The sequence below is a fragment of the Pestalotiopsis fici genome (genome assembly GCF_000516985.1).
Source record: "Pestalotiopsis fici W106-1 unplaced genomic scaffold PFICI_Scf_5, whole genome shotgun sequence".
Taxonomy (NCBI): domain Eukaryota; kingdom Fungi; phylum Ascomycota; class Sordariomycetes; order Amphisphaeriales; family Sporocadaceae; genus Pestalotiopsis; species Pestalotiopsis fici.
Genome location: NW_006917095.1, coordinates 1,512,343 through 1,532,892, shown reverse-complemented (window position 1 = coordinate 1,532,892; position 20,550 = coordinate 1,512,343). Strand labels below are relative to the sequence as shown.

General features: G+C 50.1%; 9 protein-coding genes across 9 annotated transcripts; 2 read left to right on the top strand and 7 right to left on the bottom strand.

The window, feature by feature from the left end:
- Positions 1-348: 348 nt before the first annotated feature.
- On the bottom strand, positions 349-1,899 carry PFICI_07784 (uncharacterized protein; the record flags this gene model as incomplete). Its single annotated transcript, XM_007836365.1, has 5 exons — positions 349-429; positions 483-629; positions 703-813; positions 886-1,236; positions 1,294-1,899. The coding sequence occupies 5 exons, from the start codon at positions 1,897-1,899 to the stop codon at positions 349-351; spliced, it is 1,296 nt and encodes a 431-aa protein (XP_007834556.1).
- Positions 1,900-1,997: 98 nt separating this feature from the next.
- Positions 1,998-3,083, bottom strand: PFICI_07783 (uncharacterized protein; the record flags this gene model as incomplete). The annotated part of the gene is made up of 1 exon (XM_007836364.1): positions 1,998-3,083. The coding sequence occupies one exon, from the start codon at positions 3,081-3,083 to the stop codon at positions 1,998-2,000; it is 1,086 nt and encodes a 361-aa protein (XP_007834555.1).
- A 973-nt stretch (positions 3,084-4,056) lies between these two features.
- PFICI_07782 (uncharacterized protein) lies at positions 4,057-6,003 on the bottom strand (the record flags this gene model as incomplete). The annotated part of the gene is made up of 4 exons (XM_007836363.1): positions 4,057-4,797; positions 4,852-5,311; positions 5,417-5,754; positions 5,809-6,003. The coding sequence occupies 4 exons, from the start codon at positions 6,001-6,003 to the stop codon at positions 4,057-4,059; spliced, it is 1,734 nt and encodes a 577-aa protein (XP_007834554.1).
- A 714-nt stretch (positions 6,004-6,717) lies between these two features.
- On the top strand, positions 6,718-8,603 carry PFICI_07781 (uncharacterized protein; the record flags this gene model as incomplete). Its single annotated transcript, XM_007836362.1, has 3 exons — positions 6,718-6,953; positions 7,023-7,796; positions 7,853-8,603. The coding sequence occupies 3 exons, from the start codon at positions 6,718-6,720 to the stop codon at positions 8,601-8,603; spliced, it is 1,761 nt and encodes a 586-aa protein (XP_007834553.1).
- A 31-nt stretch (positions 8,604-8,634) lies between these two features.
- On the bottom strand, positions 8,635-9,291 carry PFICI_07780 (uncharacterized protein; the record flags this gene model as incomplete). Its single annotated transcript, XM_007836361.1, has 1 exon — positions 8,635-9,291. The coding sequence occupies one exon, from the start codon at positions 9,289-9,291 to the stop codon at positions 8,635-8,637; it is 657 nt and encodes a 218-aa protein (XP_007834552.1).
- Positions 9,292-10,672: 1,381 nt separating this feature from the next.
- PFICI_07779 (uncharacterized protein) lies at positions 10,673-13,640 on the bottom strand (the record flags this gene model as incomplete). The annotated part of the gene is made up of 3 exons (XM_007836360.1): positions 10,673-10,774; positions 10,829-13,447; positions 13,539-13,640. 3 exons carry the CDS (start codon positions 13,638-13,640, stop codon positions 10,673-10,675), a joined length of 2,823 nt encoding a protein of 940 aa, XP_007834551.1.
- Positions 13,641-16,321: 2,681 nt separating this feature from the next.
- Positions 16,322-16,817, bottom strand: PFICI_07778 (uncharacterized protein; the record flags this gene model as incomplete). Its single annotated transcript, XM_007836359.1, has 2 exons — positions 16,322-16,591; positions 16,653-16,817. The coding sequence occupies 2 exons, from the start codon at positions 16,815-16,817 to the stop codon at positions 16,322-16,324; spliced, it is 435 nt and encodes a 144-aa protein (XP_007834550.1).
- A 675-nt stretch (positions 16,818-17,492) lies between these two features.
- On the top strand, positions 17,493-18,855 carry PFICI_07777 (uncharacterized protein; the record flags this gene model as incomplete). Its single annotated transcript, XM_007836358.1, has 2 exons — positions 17,493-17,596; positions 17,727-18,855. 2 exons carry the CDS (start codon positions 17,493-17,495, stop codon positions 18,853-18,855), a joined length of 1,233 nt encoding a protein of 410 aa, XP_007834549.1.
- A 523-nt stretch (positions 18,856-19,378) lies between these two features.
- PFICI_07776 (uncharacterized protein) lies at positions 19,379-20,368 on the bottom strand (the record flags this gene model as incomplete). The annotated part of the gene is made up of 2 exons (XM_007836357.1): positions 19,379-20,150; positions 20,259-20,368. The coding sequence occupies 2 exons, from the start codon at positions 20,366-20,368 to the stop codon at positions 19,379-19,381; spliced, it is 882 nt and encodes a 293-aa protein (XP_007834548.1).
- Between the last annotated feature and the right edge of the window lie 182 nt (positions 20,369-20,550).

Below are 20,550 nucleotides of genomic sequence, written 5' to 3'. Positions count from 1 at the left end.
ATAAGGTGATATTATTTATTCCCCGCGAAATGTAGGGATTTTCAACGGTTTGGCCTCTGGGCAGCCGTACACGTACATCAGCCTATCGGCCCCCCACAAATAATGCTAAAAGATCTTTGCGAACGAAATATTCTAGTCGTGGTGACAATAGCCCATTTTAGACACGAAAATGTCTAAACTGCCTGACCGTATCTGCTTTTCTTGGCTGCCCTCTGAAGTTTCCAACGATCATATGAATACTTCCAGTTCTGGACCAAACCAAATGTCCAACTTTGGGTCCAACTTTGAGGATATGCCTGAAAACCCCTGGAACCTTTCACATATGCAACCGCCGACGCCAAATATCCATTAGTGCCAGATGCAAAGTCTGTACGATGTATCTTGGCAAACCTGAAATGTTTCGAATGGGAAAATGCCGACGCCAAGAGTCTAATAATGGCAGATGCAAAGTCTCTAGCAGTCAACTCAATGTAATCTCTTACGTAATGAGAAGATATGCCCCAAATCCATACAACTATGCAGGTAGCCAAGATGTACGTGAGAAGAGGGACAACAGTGAAGCTCATTGTGAACCCCTGGGGTGGCGAGTCGGCCTTTTCGGGAGTCATGAATGGTATCGCCCAGAAAGCCTATACATTTGTTTGTCAGCACCACACTGGTACCCTTTGCCCATTTTCCACAGGCAAGGAAAACGCCACGTACAGCCATGAAGCCTAGCGGAGTGAAGAAAACCGTGACAACAGTAAACACTCCAATCAGGAGGTTCAAGGTCTTTGCTTTTAAAGCTTCCCGCAATGAAGAGGCGTTGAACAACTACCACACTGGTCAGCGGGCTAAACTTGGCTCGAATCCATGGCTATGATCATGGTAAAAGGATTGACGTACCCCTGACCGCAAACTTTCCACCTCATCCTTTTTGCGCTCCATGCGAAGTTTCAGTGAATCGACTCGACCATGAAAGAAGGCTTCGACCTTGTCCCAGTTTGCCTCCATGGCAGGCATATCAAGCGGCCACTCGATCTCGTCCTCTGGCGCATTCAAGCGGCGCAGAGCGATCCAGTTTTCGTACTGGCCTGTCAGGTTGCTCCTGAGATCCGCCATTGCTTCTTCTGCCTCCTCGATCCAGCTTTGGAATATGCGAAGAAGCTGTAGAACGGTAAAGTACTGCTCTGACAGCTGAAAAGAATCGTCAAACATGAGCATTTGCCATCGCTTTCTGTCGAGTGTGTCTTGCAGCTACAAGCCATCTCAGCATTTCAATCAAAAGTTATGGTTTTCCGAGTTGCGACATACCTGGACACTAATTGTCTCATCAATCTTTGCCATCATGGTATCCCAGCGCTTCCTCCAGTAGTCTATGCATCTGACGAGGACAATCATGAACTGGAGTACACCGGCACCACCATTTCCGCAGTCCTTGAGATCCAGCTCCTGATCTACACGATCGGAAATAGGCGACAAGAGAGAATTTTGTACCGGGCCGCCGTCAAGGTCGATGCGATAGTCGACCCATACAACGACGGTGTGCTTGAACACGGAATGGCTATACCGCAAAACAAGGGAGATGGACACGAGAAATTCGATCGCAAACTGATCATCGGCACCAGAGAAACCAGCGATCCTGGCAGCCTGGCGTTTGAGCGGGAAGCCAATGGTTGGAGGCGAAATACCGTACCCGTCCTTGAAGTGTCCGACACGGGCGCCGCGCTCGTCGGGGATGCAAGCGCGCAGGTTGAATCGTGTACATGACCACTCAAAGTGCGCAAAGTCTCCTTGGCTGTAAAAGACTGGCGTGGTGTTTTGGATCGGGCACCAATCGGACAGGATCCCAATGTAATCGACCGACCTTGCGGTAACGGTTGGAGAAAACAGGCCCTCCATGAATGCGACCATTGGCATGGTCAGGACACTCGTGGAGGTACTTGGCGCAATTTGCCTGCACATTGATACTATTAGTTTGGACAATGGATCCAAACGGAGATCATTATAACCTCAGCTCACCAAAGCATGTTGTCCTGGGGTTGAGTCGTGAGGGCGAATCCCCTGAAAAGACTCGCAAGAAGTTCTTGGGGCCCCTGACCCCTTGGTACCGATTTTCGACAGATGATGGCTGCTTCATCATCTGTAATGAGCGATTCACGTGGCCAAAGGTAGCGAAGATCGGTCCCATCTTCATCGATAAGCCATCCGAATGTCCTCGGCCAAGTGCTGGCAAAGGATTCTGCAAACGCCTCCCAGTGGTCGTTCTCGTGCAGATAATCAAACAAGTTGCGGTGATCTAGTGTGACCAGGGATTTGTCTGACCGAAGGAATGGAGTCTTGACGCCCGCAGATGACGAGAAATGTGTTTTGCGTAGCGTTATTGTAAAGGGCTTGCAGTATGAGAGGACATTCTTCAAAAGACCGCGGTTGAGCCACCGAGTGCCAAGCATGTGCAGTTTGTCTTCTGTCAAGATGGAGTCTTTGAAGAACTTGATGTTTCTTTCTGTCCGCAGCTTTGTCTCCTTGGCGGTGTATGATCTCGTCGGTCTTATGTACGTAGCCAGAGGTTTCGGCTCTCCCGTCGCATCATGGGTAGTCTCCTGGGCGATGTATGATGGCCTCGGTGTTGTATTAGTGACCAGAGGGTTAGGATCTGCCGTCGCAATTTGGGTGGTGATTTCCTGAACGAGATCTGGTTTCTTGAGTGTTATATCAGTAACTAGAGGTTTAAAACCTTCTGTAGCAACTAGCGTGTTTTCACTGGACCGTTCTAATGCTACTGTTCTCGAGTCCGAACTGGGCCTCAGTCTTGGAATAGAATCTGAAGGCTCTCGCAAATTTGTATTTGCCGGTTTTGTCGGCTCCAAAGCCGGATTGTTGTACTCTGCGGCAAAGGAAGTGATATTGGGAAAGAAGGGGGCATTATGAATTAGCTCAGCTGGGAGCAAAGGAGGGATAGAGGACGGAAGTGCAGGTGGAGCTTTAGATTGAATTGCAACGTGCTCATACGAGACTTCTGGCATCTGACGGTCGTCTGTTCTCGAAACTGTCCCAGATACTTCCTCTAGCTCATCATCAATATAGAAACTAATTGAATCCATGCCGCTCTGCCGCTTTGCGCATGAATGAAGCTCAATAGAATTGTGGTGCAGGAATAAACGGCCGACAAAAGAAATTTGCAAGCTGCAGCATAAATCTTATTGTCCTTCCTTATCTTCAGAGCGGTAGCTGAAATCTCGATTGCTGGCGCTGCCTAGAAAAAGGGCCTCGGGCGAATACTGCCAATCAAGGCGTAATAGGATTTTTGTGTGACACTCCAATAAGTCTGGTGCAAGGGAGGCTCTGGAGGGTCTGTGGCGTTCAGTGGGCGTTCAGCAGGCCAATACCGTATTGCCAGCAAGACGCGAAAAAACCTTCGACAAAGCCTTGCAAATGGTTGACGTTTTCGATGGCAACGAATCAAAAAGACAAGCTAGGAGCCGATTTGAGGCATACACAATTGATTGGCTGGATTGGACCATGATAACATGCAAGATGAGCCCCTCGAGATCCAAGTTCTGAGCCCATAAAACAGGATTCTCGCCAAGGCGTATTCGTCGAAGCATCGACGCGGGGCGTCCTTCAGCCTTGTGGCAAGCGACAACTTGCAGGCACAAATACCAATCATTATTGCTTGGTATGCAGGGCATTTGATTTAGTTAATATGTCTATCGTGTGTTTATCAGTATAGCACTTGCTGCCGTTGTACCGCATTAATAGGTGTACTAGGTGTAGAATCAATTTGTACGAGTAACGCCTCAAAGTTCTTGATCGTGCATGGGATATTAGTCGTATAAATTGGGGTCCCACGGATATTTATGCTGACGGCGAAAGTGATACTGGTAAATGGTTGAAACTCCCACAGCGCTGTGCCGACAACTTTCACGCGACCAAGTTTGGCTTCAAAGTGGGTGGTGGCAACGGCATGGTCACCCCTCCTGCACCCTGCTCAGAGCAAAATTTTATCAATCAAGGCTGTTTTAACTAAGTTGATTAGTCGATTCTGGGCCAGAGCATCTAATGCGCGACAATGATTTACACCGTTTGCAATGGGATAGCAACATCTTGTTGCGTCTTCTTCAGTCCCGTGCCAGTCACAGTGTGTTCTGTACTCAAGTGCCCCTGTCTGATGAAAAGGCTTGCAACAAGTCCTGCAAATGCCACCGCCGTGAACAGAATCCATACGTTTCTCATGGACAAACAGATTGCCGTCTCGACGGCTGTCTTCCAGGCCTGATCTTGAATGTTTTTTATCGACAAAATATTTGCCATGACCTTGTTTCCGGAGAATTTGCTAATCAAGTCCCAGGGCAGACCCGCGCTCTCGAGATAGGTCATTTGCTTGTCCATGGAGCTCTGGAAAAAGCTGCCGCCAATGACGACGGACAGGGTGATGCCAATATTTCTGACAAAGATGAGCGTTGAAGTGGCAGTCGCCACCTCCTCCGGTCTGACCTGACTTTGAATGGCAATGATGGGTGTCTCGAACAGTAATCCGGAGCCCAACCCGCCAATCAGTTGATAACCGATAATCCGGGCAGTGCTGGAATGTATGTTGAATGAAATAAACAGTCCAAATCCGAGACAAAGAAACAGTGCACCCACCCACAGAATCTCTTGAAAGCGGCCGGTACGGTGGATGAACGCGCCGCATGCAATGCCGGAGATAGCAGTGGTGACGATGAATGGCAAAAGCAGTAGTCCAGACTGGAGAGGACTAGCTTCAAGTGAGGATTGAAGCAGTAAAGGCAAGTAGTACTCCGCGCTCATGAAAGCCTAGAAAAGTAAGTTGACTGAAGGTAAATGTAACATCAATAGGGGAATGCATACCAGTCCATGACAAAGAGTCAGTACCATGATGGCCACGTTGACGCCTTTGGTGAAGATGCCCATTGGCATGAGAGGGTTTTTTGCGATTTTGACCTCGCTGTAAATGAATGCGAAGATCAAGATGCCACCAGCAGCAAATAAAGCTATGACTTTGGCCGAGTTCCACGGGAAAAGAACGCCACCAAAGTCCAGGGCAAGCAGTAACATGACGCTACAGCCGAGGAATGTGACCATGCCAGACCAGTCCAATGCTTTCACGCCATCCGTAAAAGACGTGTATTCGTGTTTGATATCCAGATAATAAATAATAATGATTGCTGCCAAACCGGAGATGGGAAGATTGATCCAGAAGCACCAGCGCCATGTGATCAGTGAGGAGAATACGCCGCCCAGGACGGGACCAAGCCCGCCTGCCACGGCCCAGACGCCCTCCGTGAGGCCCAGCAGAAGGCTACGCTTCCTGTATTGCCCCATTTGTAAGCTTGGGTACAAGTTGAGTTGTTTGAGACGCAAGTTCCTTTTCATAAAGGAAATTTCTGTTCTCTAAGGGACTCTTTTTGCGTACCTGAGACTGAACAAATCACTGATGCACACGTGCACGAGGAGCGTGAGACCTCCCGATGCGGCTCCCTGAAGCGCTCTGCCTGCTATAAGCGCATCAATGGTTTTTGCAGACGCACAGATTGCGGAAGCAACCGAGAACCAAGCGAGAAGGGTAAGCAGAATGATCTTTCGACCCCAGATATCAGACAGCTTGACCCAGATTGCGCTTGTCGTCACGCTCGCAAGAAGAAAGGCTCCCCCAATCCAGGTGTAGCCAGCGGCGGAAGACAGCTCATTGCTTATGGTTGGAGCGGCGGTTGCGACAATGCTAACATCGAGGGCCGCAACAAAGAGAGAGAGCTGTTATAGTAGACACTTAGTGTACTGCCTGCATGCATGGGCATTGTGACTTACAAATAGCGCAAAAACCACCGCGTATTGCCTAAAACTCTGCATCGCATTTGATGTGTCTTCAGTAGAATGACCATCGTGGGCGGGCACATGTGGTGATCGGATTTCATTTGTCGTGACTCGCGAAACGACCGCATCGGCCGGATCAGACGGCGTGCGAGACGTTGCGTCTCTCTTGTCAGAATGAACTTCGTTCATTATGGTCCTCTCGCTTAAGTAGGCTTGTTTAAAAAAAAAAAAAAAAAACCAGAAGAAAGCCGCTACGAGCGAGCAACTGCCTATTTGCGTGGAAGGGAACAAGTTGGAAGCACACCAACGGGCGTGATGAAAGTGGGACAGTAGCAGGTATTTAGCGCTCCCGAGATGGCGGCGAGCACCCCGGCAGTACGGCCGGCGCCGAAATCTTTGCCGATATCCCAATGCTGACCGCTCTCCAGGCCGTCTTCCAACTTGGCGAAATACCATACATGCCTTGCCTGGTTGTCACAAGTGCGGGGGGAGTAGAGGTGCAAGACCTTCTTCTTCCCTGTCTGTTTCACGCCCTCCCTGACTTGAAGACTAAAATTGCTAATCGAGTTGTTGGTTCGTTGGTGCATGGGTTATGCACGTCCGATAAAATAGGCATCTTTTCGCACTACTATCAGGTGCCTGGCTGCCTGGGTTGGTAAGCACTAACACCTATTCGACACTGCTGTTATGCTGGAGCAGGGGGTGTTTGGAGTCTGGACCTGCATACATGTCAACATGGCTAGCGGGACCAACCTTGCGGAATCCCATCACGAAAAGTATAAATTGGTTTGCCCACGTAGTTTGGGCTCACAACCGTCCGTGTACGCTTTTGTTGTCCGCTACGGGTGAGCGCGCACTCGAAACCATTGCTGAATATTCACGAGCATCGTGACTGTTCTCAATATGGCTCTGGAAATCGTGGGCATGGCTCCGAATGTGGCCCAAATCTCTGTTGCCATCATCTTGGCTGTCTTGTCCCCCTTTCTATTGACGTATGCATACACATCTCGCCAGATCAGTGCCAAGGAGACCAGTGATGGCGTGGCAAGTCCAACTCCTATCGCGCCTTACTGGATTCCAGTACTGGGGAACGCATTGTCTTTTTCTCGCGATACTGTGGGATATATACAGGGTCTCAAGTAGGTACATCAGATAACGTGGCTTTTGATAGCTCGATATGTAATAATACTGACTTTTGCCGAATCTAGGGCAAAGTTTGGCATGAAGCCTGTAAAGCTTCTGCTTGCTGGCGATCAAATGACTTATGTACCCCACGGAGATAAAATGGTCACTACATTATTGGATGCCAAAGAGCTACATTCAGGCCCATTGGCCGCAAAGCACCGGCGCGACACGTTCAACTTTCCCGAGGCGGATGACGCTATTTATCTACAGGACGACTCGGGCCTGCAAGTGAAGCCTTGGGCAAACTCGACTGTCCGGCCTGATCGCCGTGTCATCTACGAGGAGCACTTGATTATCCATACTCAGCTCAATGGCAATGGAATGAGTGTGCTGCTTGAAAAGACGCTCGAGTTCTTGGTCCGCTCTCTGCAAAGCAAGAGACAAGAGTACTCGAGCTGGACCGAGTTGCCCGACTTGACCGAATTCGTGCGCAATGAAATGTTTGAGGCCACGCTGCGCGCTCTCTGCGGTGAAAGGATCTTTGAAGTCACACCAACTCTTCTAGACGATTTCTGGGCATTCGACCTGGGCATGCCAGATCTATTCAAAGGATTGCCCAAGTGGATGGCTCCCAAAGCCCATGCCGCGAGAACCAGAATGGCAGCCATTATCAAAAACTGGCACCTGGATCCTGTTACAGCTGAAAAGTACGATGAGTACATTGCTCACCCGGACCGCATTCCTGATTGGGACCCAATTCTTGGCCATCGAATGATGATAACCCACTATAAAATGCATGTAGACTACGGGTTTAGTCTAGATGGAAGAGTCGCTGGTGAACTCGGCCTTATTTGGGGGTAAGCCGTATCCTTGAAATTGCGTGAGAGTCCTCAGCTAACATGAGTAAAATTAGAGCCATGACAAATCTCATTACCTCGACCATCTGGCCTATCCTGAACGCAGTATTGTCGCCTGCGGTAGCCGAACGAGTCCTGATTGAATCCTCGCCCTGCTTTACCGAGGGATCACTGGAAATCAGTCAGAGAGCGAAACTAGCATCCTGCAATCTCCTCGTGTCAATGTATCTGGAGAGTCTCAGGTACGGCATTGCCGTCAGCATCCCCCGTACACCGTGGCCGGAGAATGGGTACAAGCTAGGGGCGTGGAAGCTCAAGAAGGACGAGATAGCCTTCACCATCAGTGCCATTGCGCATCTAGACGAGACGTTTTGGAATACGGGGCACCTTGTGGACGGGAAACCAGAGCATCCGACCAACCAGTACTGGGCTGAGCGGTTCATGGAGTATCCCGATGACCCATTGAGCGGACCGATTCGAAAGTACGACAAGCACTCCGAAATTTACCACACGACGGCCAAGCCGCCTACGAGGACAACAGAGGATGACGAGAAGGCAACTATCATCACCCACGGGCTGTCCAGTCACTACTTTCCTTATGGAGGTGGTGTCAAAATATGCCCCGGTCGGTATTTTGCAAAGCAGCTTATTTTAGCCGCGGTCCCTACCTTTCTCAGGGCTTTTGATATGGAGTATTTGGATCATGAGTCTGCTGCCAAAACCAAACCAGACTATCACTATTTCATGTTTGGATCATTGTCTCCGGACAGGAAAAACCCTATTCGGATCAAGGCAAAGAAGATCTAATCAGACAATTTCATGATTGGTCACATTTTACTTAATCATTTCCAGCCTTGGACCTTCGTACCATGTATCGAAAAGTATATGTCCCCCATTGGGACTTGCCCTGCTCACTTTCGGGTAGATAATCGTCGAGAGCATACTCGGACGAGCCCAGTTCTTGAAACCCCGCGCGTAGGTATACGCCGAATCCTGATGGCGATGCATGTGCCCAACAAGCCAACCCCTCAACGTCGGCTCTAATAGTCCCCCAGCGGACGAGTTGAGCTCCGATGCCTCGGTTTTGCCACTGCGGGTCCGTCACCAAGGCCTGCAAGACCAGGTGCCGTTCGTTTCCCACGAGTTCTCTTTTACGGGCCACCAAGTCTTGTCGCATGAGCTTGCCTAAATCTTGCGGCAGAGGCTTTTGTTGCTGCAAGTCTGGAGCGGCATGTCGGACAGAATCGTTGTCATTTGCACCGGTAATCTCCTGAGGTTGCTGCTCACCAACCGTCTTGGAAACTGACTCTGGCTTCGTCGGGTTGTGCTTGGCCTCGGGAGCAGCATCTTCTGTAACCCAGCACGCGTATCCAACAATATCTTCCTCATTCGTCGCCACCGCTTTGATCAATTGAGCGTTGGGATCTGACATCCATGTCTCGATAGACTTGGATAGCAGACCTTTGAACGTATCAGGGTCGCGGCCAAGAAGCATTAAATTCGAAAATTGATCGGATTGGAATGCTTTCAGATGGATTTCAAGTAGATTTGGGATATCACTAGTAGTAGCAGGAAGAATAGATATTTCCAATTGAGTTTGCATTTTATCTGACATATTCCAACGAATGTTCGGCGATGAAAGCGAGAGAATAAAATGCTGTGATATAAAAAGAAAAGACTTCAATGGCTGACAGGGAGCGCGCTGGAGCCTTTAAGTTTGTAAAGCCTAGACTAGAACCCCAGGATGTATAATTTAGGCATCAGCTTTACCCTTGGCCGAAGCCTAAGTTGCAGGGTTTGACGCTATTGCTCTATACTGAGCACCAGAGTCTTCCCAAAAAGTTGTCAACACGCAGTCATATACCAAGTCGAGCAAATGCAATTGTAAATGTGACACCCAACATACGTGTCAGCAACTTTGTGGACTTGTTACAGTTCCCCTTTCTGCGGTGGAACATAAAACTTTTTTTTTTTCGATCGTAGTAGTGGCGATGCCATTTGTTTGTGGTATATCCAAATCTGCATTCAAGTCATTCTTATTGGATACAAACGAGTACTCGATTACTGAGCATTTGCAGATCGAGTATCTGGGCAAGTGATGTCGTGTTGCAACCCATGGAGTTGTTCTTGGAACATCTGGAATGGACATGGAACACTTATCATAGACCAATGTAGGAGGAAGCTTCTTCTTCCCATCCATACTGCATTGGTTATAGTGGCACCGTGTAAAGCAGATTCAAGGTTGAGTCACATTCGAGAGTGGGTTCAAGCTGATCTTTTTGAACTTTTCCACAAGCTCCCCCTAGGTTCTCTCATGAACGGACGTAGAGGTCCGTCTCGGAGAACATTGTATCGCTATCTACGGTATTGGTCCAGCTATCTAAGTGCTATCTATTGAATGGCAGTGTCATTTCTCTTCCCAAGGGGAACATTAAATGCTGCCAAGGCTGCCTCTTCGTGTTTTGAAAAAAGTGCAGCAAAAGCGCTCACATCTGGCGCTTTGAATATCTCCCTGACGTGATGTAAATCTCTCCCGTTACTCAATTTCACATCCTGTCGTATCTCGTTTTCTCCATATTTCCCATTATTGCTGGTTCAATTTTGCGATTTCATGGTCTTGTCGAACCAGCTTGGCCCTTCTTGTCCATGCTGTAGCTTCATCAGTGCTTTCGCATCTTTTTCTGTGGACCAGTCATAATCCCCAGAGCTTCTTCCATAACCATCACAAAACAAAGCCATTAAGAATACTCGTCAGGCGAATGCCCCCTTTTTCTTGTGGTCTTCCAATGCATAGACAACTTTGTAGGACCACCAGTTGGCTTGAAGCATGCATAAAAGTGTTCCTGCTCAGTTTGCATCAGATATCAGATCACGCACTATATACCATAGTTGGCAACAAGTGCCTGCTGATCTTGAGGCTGCATCTGATGAACAAAATCGTTGAATTGGGGGATGAGTCCGCGGTAGACGTTGATGATCTAAATGATTGTTAGTGGGGTAAGCCTTGGCTTTGATCCTTCAGTTGTACTCACCTTTTGAAAATCATCGTGCAGGCCATGCTTGGCATCGCTGCGCAGCTTCAGGTCTCTATACCTCGCAATCGAAGTAAAAAAGTGAAGGAGAGACTTCTCCATAGCCATTGGATTTTGTTCGACGATCGCAGTGAATCCTCTAAATGCAGTTGCTTTTTCGTCGGACGGGTCAACCTCGTCCATTGCGTTCAAGAATTCCTCCGCCCAATTCGCAACTTGCGGTGCCAATAAGCCCGCGTTGCCGAGTCCGAGACGACCCAACGCGATGGCAGCATTTTCGCTGACACTCTTGGGGATGTTGGGGTCCACGATAATGTCCACCAAGCGCCTGAATAATTCAGGCACAAACTGTGCCAATCCTTCTCTCCACTGAATAGCAATTTCTCCAGCCGACCAGCATGCATTGTTCACAACGCTGAAACCGCTCTCAATCTCCTCATCGAGAATATCGCTCAAATCCAGCTGCTTGAGAAGCACTGGGAGGATGTTGTTCAAAGCGTTGGCGAGCTCACCAAAGATGTATTTTGCGCAGTCTCCAAGTAGAGCATAGGCTGACTGGCGAACTTCGTCGGCGGGATCCTCCATGCAGAAGGCCAGCAGTTCAAACACAGGCAAAGAAGATTCCTTGACAAGCTGAGCCGACTTTTGCGGTTCGAGTGCCTGGACAATGGCACTTAAAAGATCCAAGCTGGTAACGAGGAAATCCTTATCGGGTACATCGACAGAGGGGTTGTTTGCCAAAGCTATGGAGGCCTCAAGGTTGTCGTGTATGATTTTGACGCAGCGGTTGAAAATGGGTTGGGCGTAGGGAGTGAATCCGTCATTGAGCGCCATGGACACATAAGACAAACACTCGAGTAGCGGGAATAACTCTCGCGACTGGTCCGGTACCTTTTGCCATCTGTCAATCAAGGCCGGCATCAGCTGGTTGACGAGTTCGGGACGTGCTAGTGTTGGTCCGATGTGTTCAGCCAGGGTTTGAACACAGTCGTAGAGGATAAACATGTTCCTATCCTTGTACTTGGCAAAGCAGCGGACAAACTGCTGAATAATGGGCCCACTGTACGGCTCGATGTTCTTGCCGGCCTTATCTTCGAGGTTGGCAAAGGCGGATGCGCCTGCTTCCTGGACCTTTTTGTTCTTGTCCAGCATCTTCATCAAAATACCCTCCATCATTGGCTCAAAGAAGGCCTGTTTCTGAGCAGGATCAGAAAGTTGCGCTGCCCATGAAGAGTAACGACCGAGAGTCCAACAAGTAATCTGGCGGACGACGGGCTCGGGATCGTTGAGAAGCGTGATGAGATATGGGACCAAGTCGGGTAGATGAGGAGTGACGACATCGATACAGCCATCGGCAATAGCGCCCAATGCCAAAACGGCGGCCTCCCGGTAAGGCCAGTCCTCATGCTTAAGGTTCTTGGTTAGGTAAGGCAAGATGGACTCGAAGACGGGTGCGCGGTAATCTCTGGCAAAAACATCGAGGGCAGCAGCAGAGCACTTTCGCAGTGTCCATCGCTCATCTGGGTTCTCGTCGTTACCATCCTCATCTTCCTCGACTTCGCCATCCTCCAGATCATCGTCCATGTTGGCGAGCTTCTCATAGGCATTGCCATTCTCGTTTGCATCTGCCGAAGCTTCAGTGGCGTTTCTTCCTGACTGCTTCTTGGCAAACTGTGGCTTGATGTCCTCTTCCCTATCCTCCTCGTCTTCATCGTCGGAAGCGCCACCAAGCAATGCGATATCCTCGGGACTGTATACCATACACTCAAGAAGTACGGGGATAATTTTTCCAATGTACGGCGTCAGATTCTCCCACAAAGAATCGTGCTCACCCACAGCCAGCCAGAACTCGGCAGCGTCACAAGCCAACTCCTCGTCATCACTCTTCTGCTGGCTGATGATGTAGTCAACCAGGCCAGAGAGATGGGGCCGAAGCTTGTCCGCACGAGTTTCAACCAGCTGGACGAAGGCTCTACATACTTGTCGTCGAACATCGGGATGTGTGTCGCTTGCTAGTGTGAATAGGTGTTGAAGAAGGCTGTCAATGGAGTTCAGCATAGCCTGAGACTTTCGAGGCGTGAAAACATTGATCGCCGTCAAGGCCTGGGCGCGAACTCTGGGCAATGGGTTCTTGGTAGCTTCGATGAGCTTCGGCAGGATGAAGTTCAGCGGTCGCTGGCCGTTGAGTTCACGCTCGAGCATCTTGGTGTTGTCTTCACAGATCTTTGCCATGGCAATCATGGCACCCTCCTGCGCTTCCGGGGAAACCTGTCCGGTCTCGTTGCCAATGAGCTCGAGCAGCTTCGGTAAAAGCTCTGGCCAACTAAGCAGGCCACCTCTGCGAATGATTTCAGTCGCAATGTTTCCAGCATAGTTGCGCATTTGAGAGTTCTTGTCCTCCAATACCATGGGTATGGCCATCTTGATCAGGGTAAAACTGGATTCAGGAATTTGCTTGTAGTCAGTCTTGACATTGTTCTTCAGCATGATGGCAGCAGCGGCCCGGACGAGGTGATAGTCTTCAGCAGAGCATTGCAGTCCAGCCGGAGGTTCAGTGCTCGAGAAGAGGTATACGAGGTAGTTGTTAATATCAGGCGACGACTTGGCTTGTGTGAGCATCTGTAATGGGTGGGAAAAGATTCCAGTAAGCTTCCATGTCGTATTATACCAGCTGCGCTCGTGGCAGAGCAAATGCTTGGTGTTTACTCACGATTTCAGCCTGCTTCTGAGCAGCCTTGTTGAAGCCGCTAAGAGAGTCCTTGAGACAAGCCGCAAGCTGGCTCAAGGACTCGGGTGCTGGTTGCCATGCCATGGTGGGCAACAGACCTCAAGATGAAGAGGTCTGTAATGCGCTTGATCGCTGGACGAAACCGAGAAGGGTTGGGGGCAGTCCAAAAATGGGAGAAACACTGATGACTCTTTCGGCGACTCTTGTTTCAGAGTCGGAATCTCGAATCGCAAGGCGCGGGTAGCTGTCTGTCTTGTGCAGGAAGGCCTGCTGAGCTGAGCGAAGTTCAGACAACCTCTGGGTAAGATGGGATGAGACAAGCCAGCGGCGGTGTACTCTGGTCCTCGCAGTATGAAAAAGAACTTGACCAAGCCCAGTTGCTCTTCTTAAGATGTCCTGGACGGTCTGTCGACCAGCATTTGTTGCCTTGGTAGGCGCACGGTAGAGACGGTTGTGGGAAGGGATTGATGCCGTCAACGCAACGCAGCAGTGGTGTGTGGTGGTTGATAGTAGAGGCGGTGCGCAGGTTTAAAGTGGTGGGCTGCGTTGGTGGGCTGTCTTGTCTGTCTGTTCTGTCTGTCTGTGGCTTGCCCGTGCTTGCCTTGTTGGAGGGGTCTAGATTTAGTGTACCTAGCGTGTGTAGGTACCTTGAAGGACGTACCAGATCAGCGCTGTACCTAGTACGTTTGAATGCAGTACCTGAAGCCGTACCTAAAAAATGTTGCTGCGGGTGTATAATAATCAGCAACAATGAAAACAGCCTCAACAGAAGAGAGACTGTACGGTTTTTACAGACAGAAGAGATCAGAAGACACACACACACACACACACAGAGAGAGAGAGAGAGAAAGGTGTGATTGGCAGACAGGGTGACAACGGCTTTGTCAAGGTGTCAGTAAATGTTGTGTCTCTCCGGCGGCCCTGTGCTCGTAGGCGATGGTGCCGTTGCCGGCCCTGCACTTTTTAGACAAGCAAGGGAACGTCAAAACGTTGGTTGTCCACCGGCGTGGGCAATGGTGGGGTCCAGAGCACTTTGGTAGCTGGTGATTTATTTATTTTTCCTTCTCGATTTTCCCGCCCTTCAAGTTCACCCTTTTTCCACCCATTCACTTTTCTTTTGTCCAGTAGCGGGGACATACCCTTGATGGAGTTTTTCTGCTGGCTTGACTTCACATGTCTCACCCGCCGCCACCTATTCTCTCTTTTTCCTTTCCTTTTTCACTTGGCTATCTATTGTACATGAAAGGTGTGTACCTTTCACCTGGCAAAGCGGGAGTCTACCATCTAGTTCCCCTCACTTTCTTCAATCCGAGGGCTTCTGCTTTCATGGAGGGGCTAAAGTGGAGCTGGAGGGGGGCAGTTTTTTTCACCTCAGACCAGCCCTCAGTGGCTGCCACTTCGATTCATGCTTGCCCATCCAAACTCTGCTGCATGGTGAAAATCCAGAGGGGCCACAGTAGTTGACCCCTCCATTCGCCCAGACATGGGTCATGGTTGGAACCGTTTTAGACTTCAACTGCCACCCATTTGCCCATGCATGATTCCATCCATGGTGCAGAACATTCCCAATGATGTGGGACAACCCAAAAAAAAGCCTTGCCCTCTCGTTTCTTTACTTCCTAAACTGTACTTTCCTGCTTGTTAGTGGCATGTTTGTCTGTATTCCATCGCTTGTTTCCATCCTTGTACCAAATACTAGCTAAAACTGCTTTCATCTGATGCAAGAACCGCATTGTAGATAACTCCTGTCAAGGTAAACCAGAAGATATTCACGTCGGGCACTCTGCAGATGATCGTCATCTGGTTGGTTTGGGGATTTCATCTTGCTCATGGCTAACCGCAGCCTCAAGTCCAGTGTCGAGTACCTACTTCTATATATGAAGCATCGCCTGGATAGCCGTGACCTCCATGGACCTGTGCACGGGGCCCATCTTGACCAAGATGAAAGGTCTGTCTGACACAATCAATGTGATCAACACTGGTCGTACAGGTTCTATTAGACAGCGAGTGATTATTGAGATTGTAACAATGTATGACTATCGGCAAATTAGACAGTCCCAAACTTGCAAGACTCAGACATTGATTCTCAGCTTGGGCCGCCCTATCTCCTTCCACATACCACATAGAATCAATCAAGCCCGGCTTGAGTTTCACTTTGGTCTTCAGGCTCCGGCCATTCTTATGAATGGTGATCTCGAAAGCTGGTGATTAGATCTAACCATTCCAAGATAATGTCGGGCTCGAGCCGTGATGATTGGGGCATGCGGCAATCGCTATCAGCACCCTTTGAGTGCCATATCGACAAACATCATACGTGACATGTGAGCTCATCAACAGCTAATTTCTTTGCTGCAGGATCACTGCAGCTTTTACCCTGGCCAAATTACCTATTCGACACGTGGAGCAAGGATCCCAAGCTAGACATATGCAAGAAGCCGTCGACAGCCAGAGAAACCCCAAGGGATCACAATCGTTGGTTTGTCGGTCAGAAGGCTGCTCGGCTTAGGAGGCGCCCGAGATCAGTATGGTGTATGATCTATGTTTCTGATTCTTTTTGATCATGTTTGTAATGAGTGCGTTTGCCTACTGCGCAAAGGCAGACCAGGGCTGCCATGAGGCTGAAAAGGGCCAAAAATCGATGGACGTGCTTGGCATTTGTAGACAAACAGTCATGTACTCCCAACCAAGAACCATGTATCATGAGCTCGGAATCCCGATCAAATAGGAAAACATGGGTCATTGAGGGTGATGGGGCAACCGTAGGACTAGGCCTCGCTTGTGCCATTAGGCATGCTGCTTGCAGGTGTCGTTAGATGTTGAAGCTTGCTCAGAGTCACTTCGACCACCTTCTTGAACGCCTCCATCTCCTCCTCAAACGTTCCTCCCAGACCTGTACTGGCCAGGCTGATGGAGTTGGATACGTAGACATGCATTTGTGTCTTCTTGACCAAGATTTTGGCGACTCGAGTAGCAAAGTCAAACGTTGGTTCCTCCTTGTAAATTGGTGTCGAAATTGGCACGCTGGGATTGAATCGCTGTAACTTGCTTTAGCTTGGTAATGTAGACGACATGATGCCCAGTCCTCGAAACACTCACATCTGGCAGAGCATAGACCATTGAACCCAAGGGTACCGCATTGCCAGCTTCCTCGGCAGAGACCGTGGTGAGGTGTACCATGAGCACCTTGGATTTTGTAATGAGTCGAATGTGGACGCGAGTGTCCAGGGACTTTGGCAAAGGAAATGAAAACGACTCGTCCATGGTCACGATTCCCGGCTATGGCCTGCAAAGGTCTGCGCAAAGGAAGGAATCCCTCGACAATGAGACAAGTAAATGTTTTCGTAGACGGACGTTGGGAGGATGTGGTGGCAGTAATGTACAATGTAGGTAGGTAAGCAATACTGACAAACTCCAGGTATCGCAACCGCTTAAGAATCCGGGTCCAAGCTTTCACTTTGGCGTTGCTCTTGCTTGTCGCTGCACTATGAGGACACTCACTGCAAACTACAGGCCGTTGCATACGGAATTTAGTGGAGCCCAAGCCTTGGGAACCCCCAAGCCCACCTCCTCTCACTGCCTTGCACTATCTTGGCAACTGACAAGCAACAATTTGTCAGTGTTTGGGACGAAATTTGCTTCTGACGATGCAAGTTTTCTCACCATGTCATTGCAACATGATCTTCACCTACATACGTAGTTTTTGAGCAAGGACGAGTTTCTGCTGACTTTGTTTTACCGGTGACGTCTACCGCTGACAACCGGGGCCCCTCTTCCTGTCCTCCAAGTCTCTGAGTGCCCCGCCATCACAAAAGATCCCACACTTGTGGCACTTTTAAGCTCAGCTGTGCCGGACTGAGACTTGCGGCGGCCAATCCAAGCAGACTTCTCAGGCTCTGAAGAGGATTTCTTACCTCTTCCAACGTGGACGGAGACAAAATGGCTACTGCTCCTGCCCAGGAGAATCAATGGAGCGGGGTCGAGGACACCATTGATGACCCTGAAGAGTTCAAGGTCATATTCCAAGCATTGGACTCCTTTGCGTGAGTATACGAATTACAAATCACCCCAGTGCATTCACTCCGAGCCCTGCACTTACCGCCAAATCTCCCATCACATGGCATTCAATGTCGTATCATGATACCATGACACCTTTCTGACGCTTCTACACAGTCAATATGCAAGGACGGCACATTTACACTGCACGCATATGCGTCGCCAGGCCTTCTACGCCCTTCCGCAAGCACACTGGAAGATGTTGGCAGAGCCCCCATTTTCATACCTGGAGACATTGGATCGCATAGACTCCGCCATTGAGAGCAACGCGGATCTGGCGCGCAGCATTCTCAAGCAAGGCCTGCAGTCTTTTGGTGCCGAACAACAAGGCTCCTACGAGTCCGCCCATGTTCTCATGCCCGAGGAATGGGCTGGTGTCTCCAAGCAGTCGGACGCGGACAAGGCAAGAAGCACCCTTCGGCAGTTCTACCGCGACTGGTCTGTTGAGGGTAAGGCTGAGCGAGAAGCTTGTTATGGACCCATCTTCCAGGCCCTTGAGTCACATAAGGCGAGGCATCCAGAGGGTACGCAGATGAGTGTGCTAGTCCCTGGCGCTGGTCTTGGTCGCCTGGTCTTTGACCTCTGCCACAAGGGATACTTCAGCGAGGGCAATGAGATTTCGTATCATCAGTTGCTGGCATCGTCCTTTATCCTAAACAGCGTCAAGCAAGCTGGTCAATTTACGATATATCCATGGATACACTCCTTTTCAAACCACAAGAGCCGTGACAACCAATTTAGAAGTTGCAAGGTGCCTGACATCCACCCGCAACGGACGCTGGAGTCGGCCCAGGGCATTGGTGCCATGCAGATGTGCGCTGCTGATTTCTTGTGCCTGTACGGCGACGAGGAACACAAAGATACGTACGATGCAGTCGCTGCCTGCTTCTTCTTGGACACGGCGCCAAACCTCATTCGCTACCTGGAAGTGATTAGGAACTGTCTGAAACCCGGCGGCATCCTTATCAACGTCGGACCTCTTCTCTGGCATTGGGAGGGCCAAGTCGCCGGCCATCAGGGCTATGACGGCGACGGCGGAGACGAGGCTAGTGGGAACATGGGCATTGCCGAGCCAGGCAGTTTTGAGCTCACACATGACGAGGTCGTGGCCCTTGTTGAGAAACTGGGATTCACCATAGAGCATCAAGAGACCAATATCACGGCGCCATATATCCAAGACTCAAATAGCATGTTGCAAACGGTCTATAGAGCTGCGCATTGGGTTGCACGGAAATCAGAAACATAGCATCTGGATATTTTGGTCCTCTGGGTAACTCATAGAAGAGAAAGAGAAAAGCAAAAATGCATTGCAGCAGGTTGCAGAATGTACCATTCCGCCTCTTCAAAGCTCTTCGTGTAATGATTGACTTGTCAAGCGTACATGGTCAATAGATCTAAGCGGCAGCGTCATTCGAAAGCATATTCTGGTCCACAAACTCGGGCTTACTTGAATTTGATATATTTGTTGCACCTACGGATACCTGCCCAAGCCTGACAGCAACCAGCGTTCTAATGATGCCCGTACCCAATTAAGACCGAAGCAAGGCCTCGAGTGTCTCGTTTCTCTGATTTCGGTAAAATAGCCATCACTCAAGTGTATTCGTTTCATCCAAACACTATGGATGTCTTATCGGCAGTGCCCTCTTTGCCTTGCAGTAATTCATCTCTCAAGGTCACATGTACCATCACCATGTGCATCCTTCATACGGCAGCTGATTCATTTGCAATAATGTGGTTCTCAGCTTTCCAGCCCAGACTTCCCCTCGTGCTTAGAGCTTGGCCTTTTCCACCGTCTCCTCTTGCGCATCCAACAGCCCGCCACGATTCCACAAGCTGCCGCCATCAATGGCAATCTCGGCACCATTGACGTGCCCGCCGGCCCGCGAGGTCAAGTACACCACCGCGCCGGCGAAATCCTCGGGGCGGCCCAGCCGGCCCATGGGGTTGCTCTTGGCGTGCTTGTCGAGACCGCCCGTGAGATCCAGCAGGCCGGAGCTCATCTTGGTGGGGAACCAGCCGGGGCAGATGGAGTTGACGGTGATGTGGCGGGGGCCCAGCTCGAGCGCCAGGTTGCGGCCCAGGTGCAGCACGGCGGCCTTGCTCGCGCTGTAGCCGAAAGTGGCCTGCTTGCCCAGGGTGCCAACGCCCAGGCCCGCGACCGAGCTGGTGATGACGACGCGGCTGGGGTCCTCGACGCTGGCGCGCTTTTGCAGCAAGGGCGCAAACTCGCGAATCGTGTTGAAGACGGCCTTGACGTTGAGGTCCATGACCTTTGCAAAGGCCGAGTCCGGGTGCGTGTCAAAGGACTCGCCCCACGACGCGCCCGCGTTGGCGAGGAGAATGTCCACGTGGTCAGTGTGTGCCTTGACCTGCGACACCAGCGACTTGATGCCCTCCATGGTGGCCGAGTCGGCGGGCACCGAAATGGCCTTGGCTCCAGGGGCCAGGTTGGGCAGCTTGTTGAGCTGCGCGACGGCGCTCTCGCAGGCCTTGGCCTTACGTGAGGTGATGAAGACAAGAGAAGCGCCCGATTGGAGAATGCTAGATTGTCAATGTCAGTCTTGGGGTTTCATTCTATTCATACAAATATTCGCCACCCGTCTCTTTGGCAAGGTGAGAAGCAAGCAGAATTTTAGGGAATATGCTTACGCTGAAGCAGCGTTCAAACCGAGACCACGAGAGCCTCCCGTGACGACGGCGACCTTGCCCTTGAGGGAGAAGAGCGAAGGGAAGTCATGGAGCGCCGTCTCATCTGCCATTTTGTCTGTGAATTTAGTGTTTTGGCTCGTTCTTTTAGTGATATTGATTTGCGTGAAGAAATGCAAGCAGCCAGCTAATGTACCACTTCAAAATGTATAGATAGAAGAAAAATGCAGCTGCAATATGTCAACGAGGAGAAATAATGAGAAGTTGTTCACTCTGATTCTCCGTCCTAGGGGTA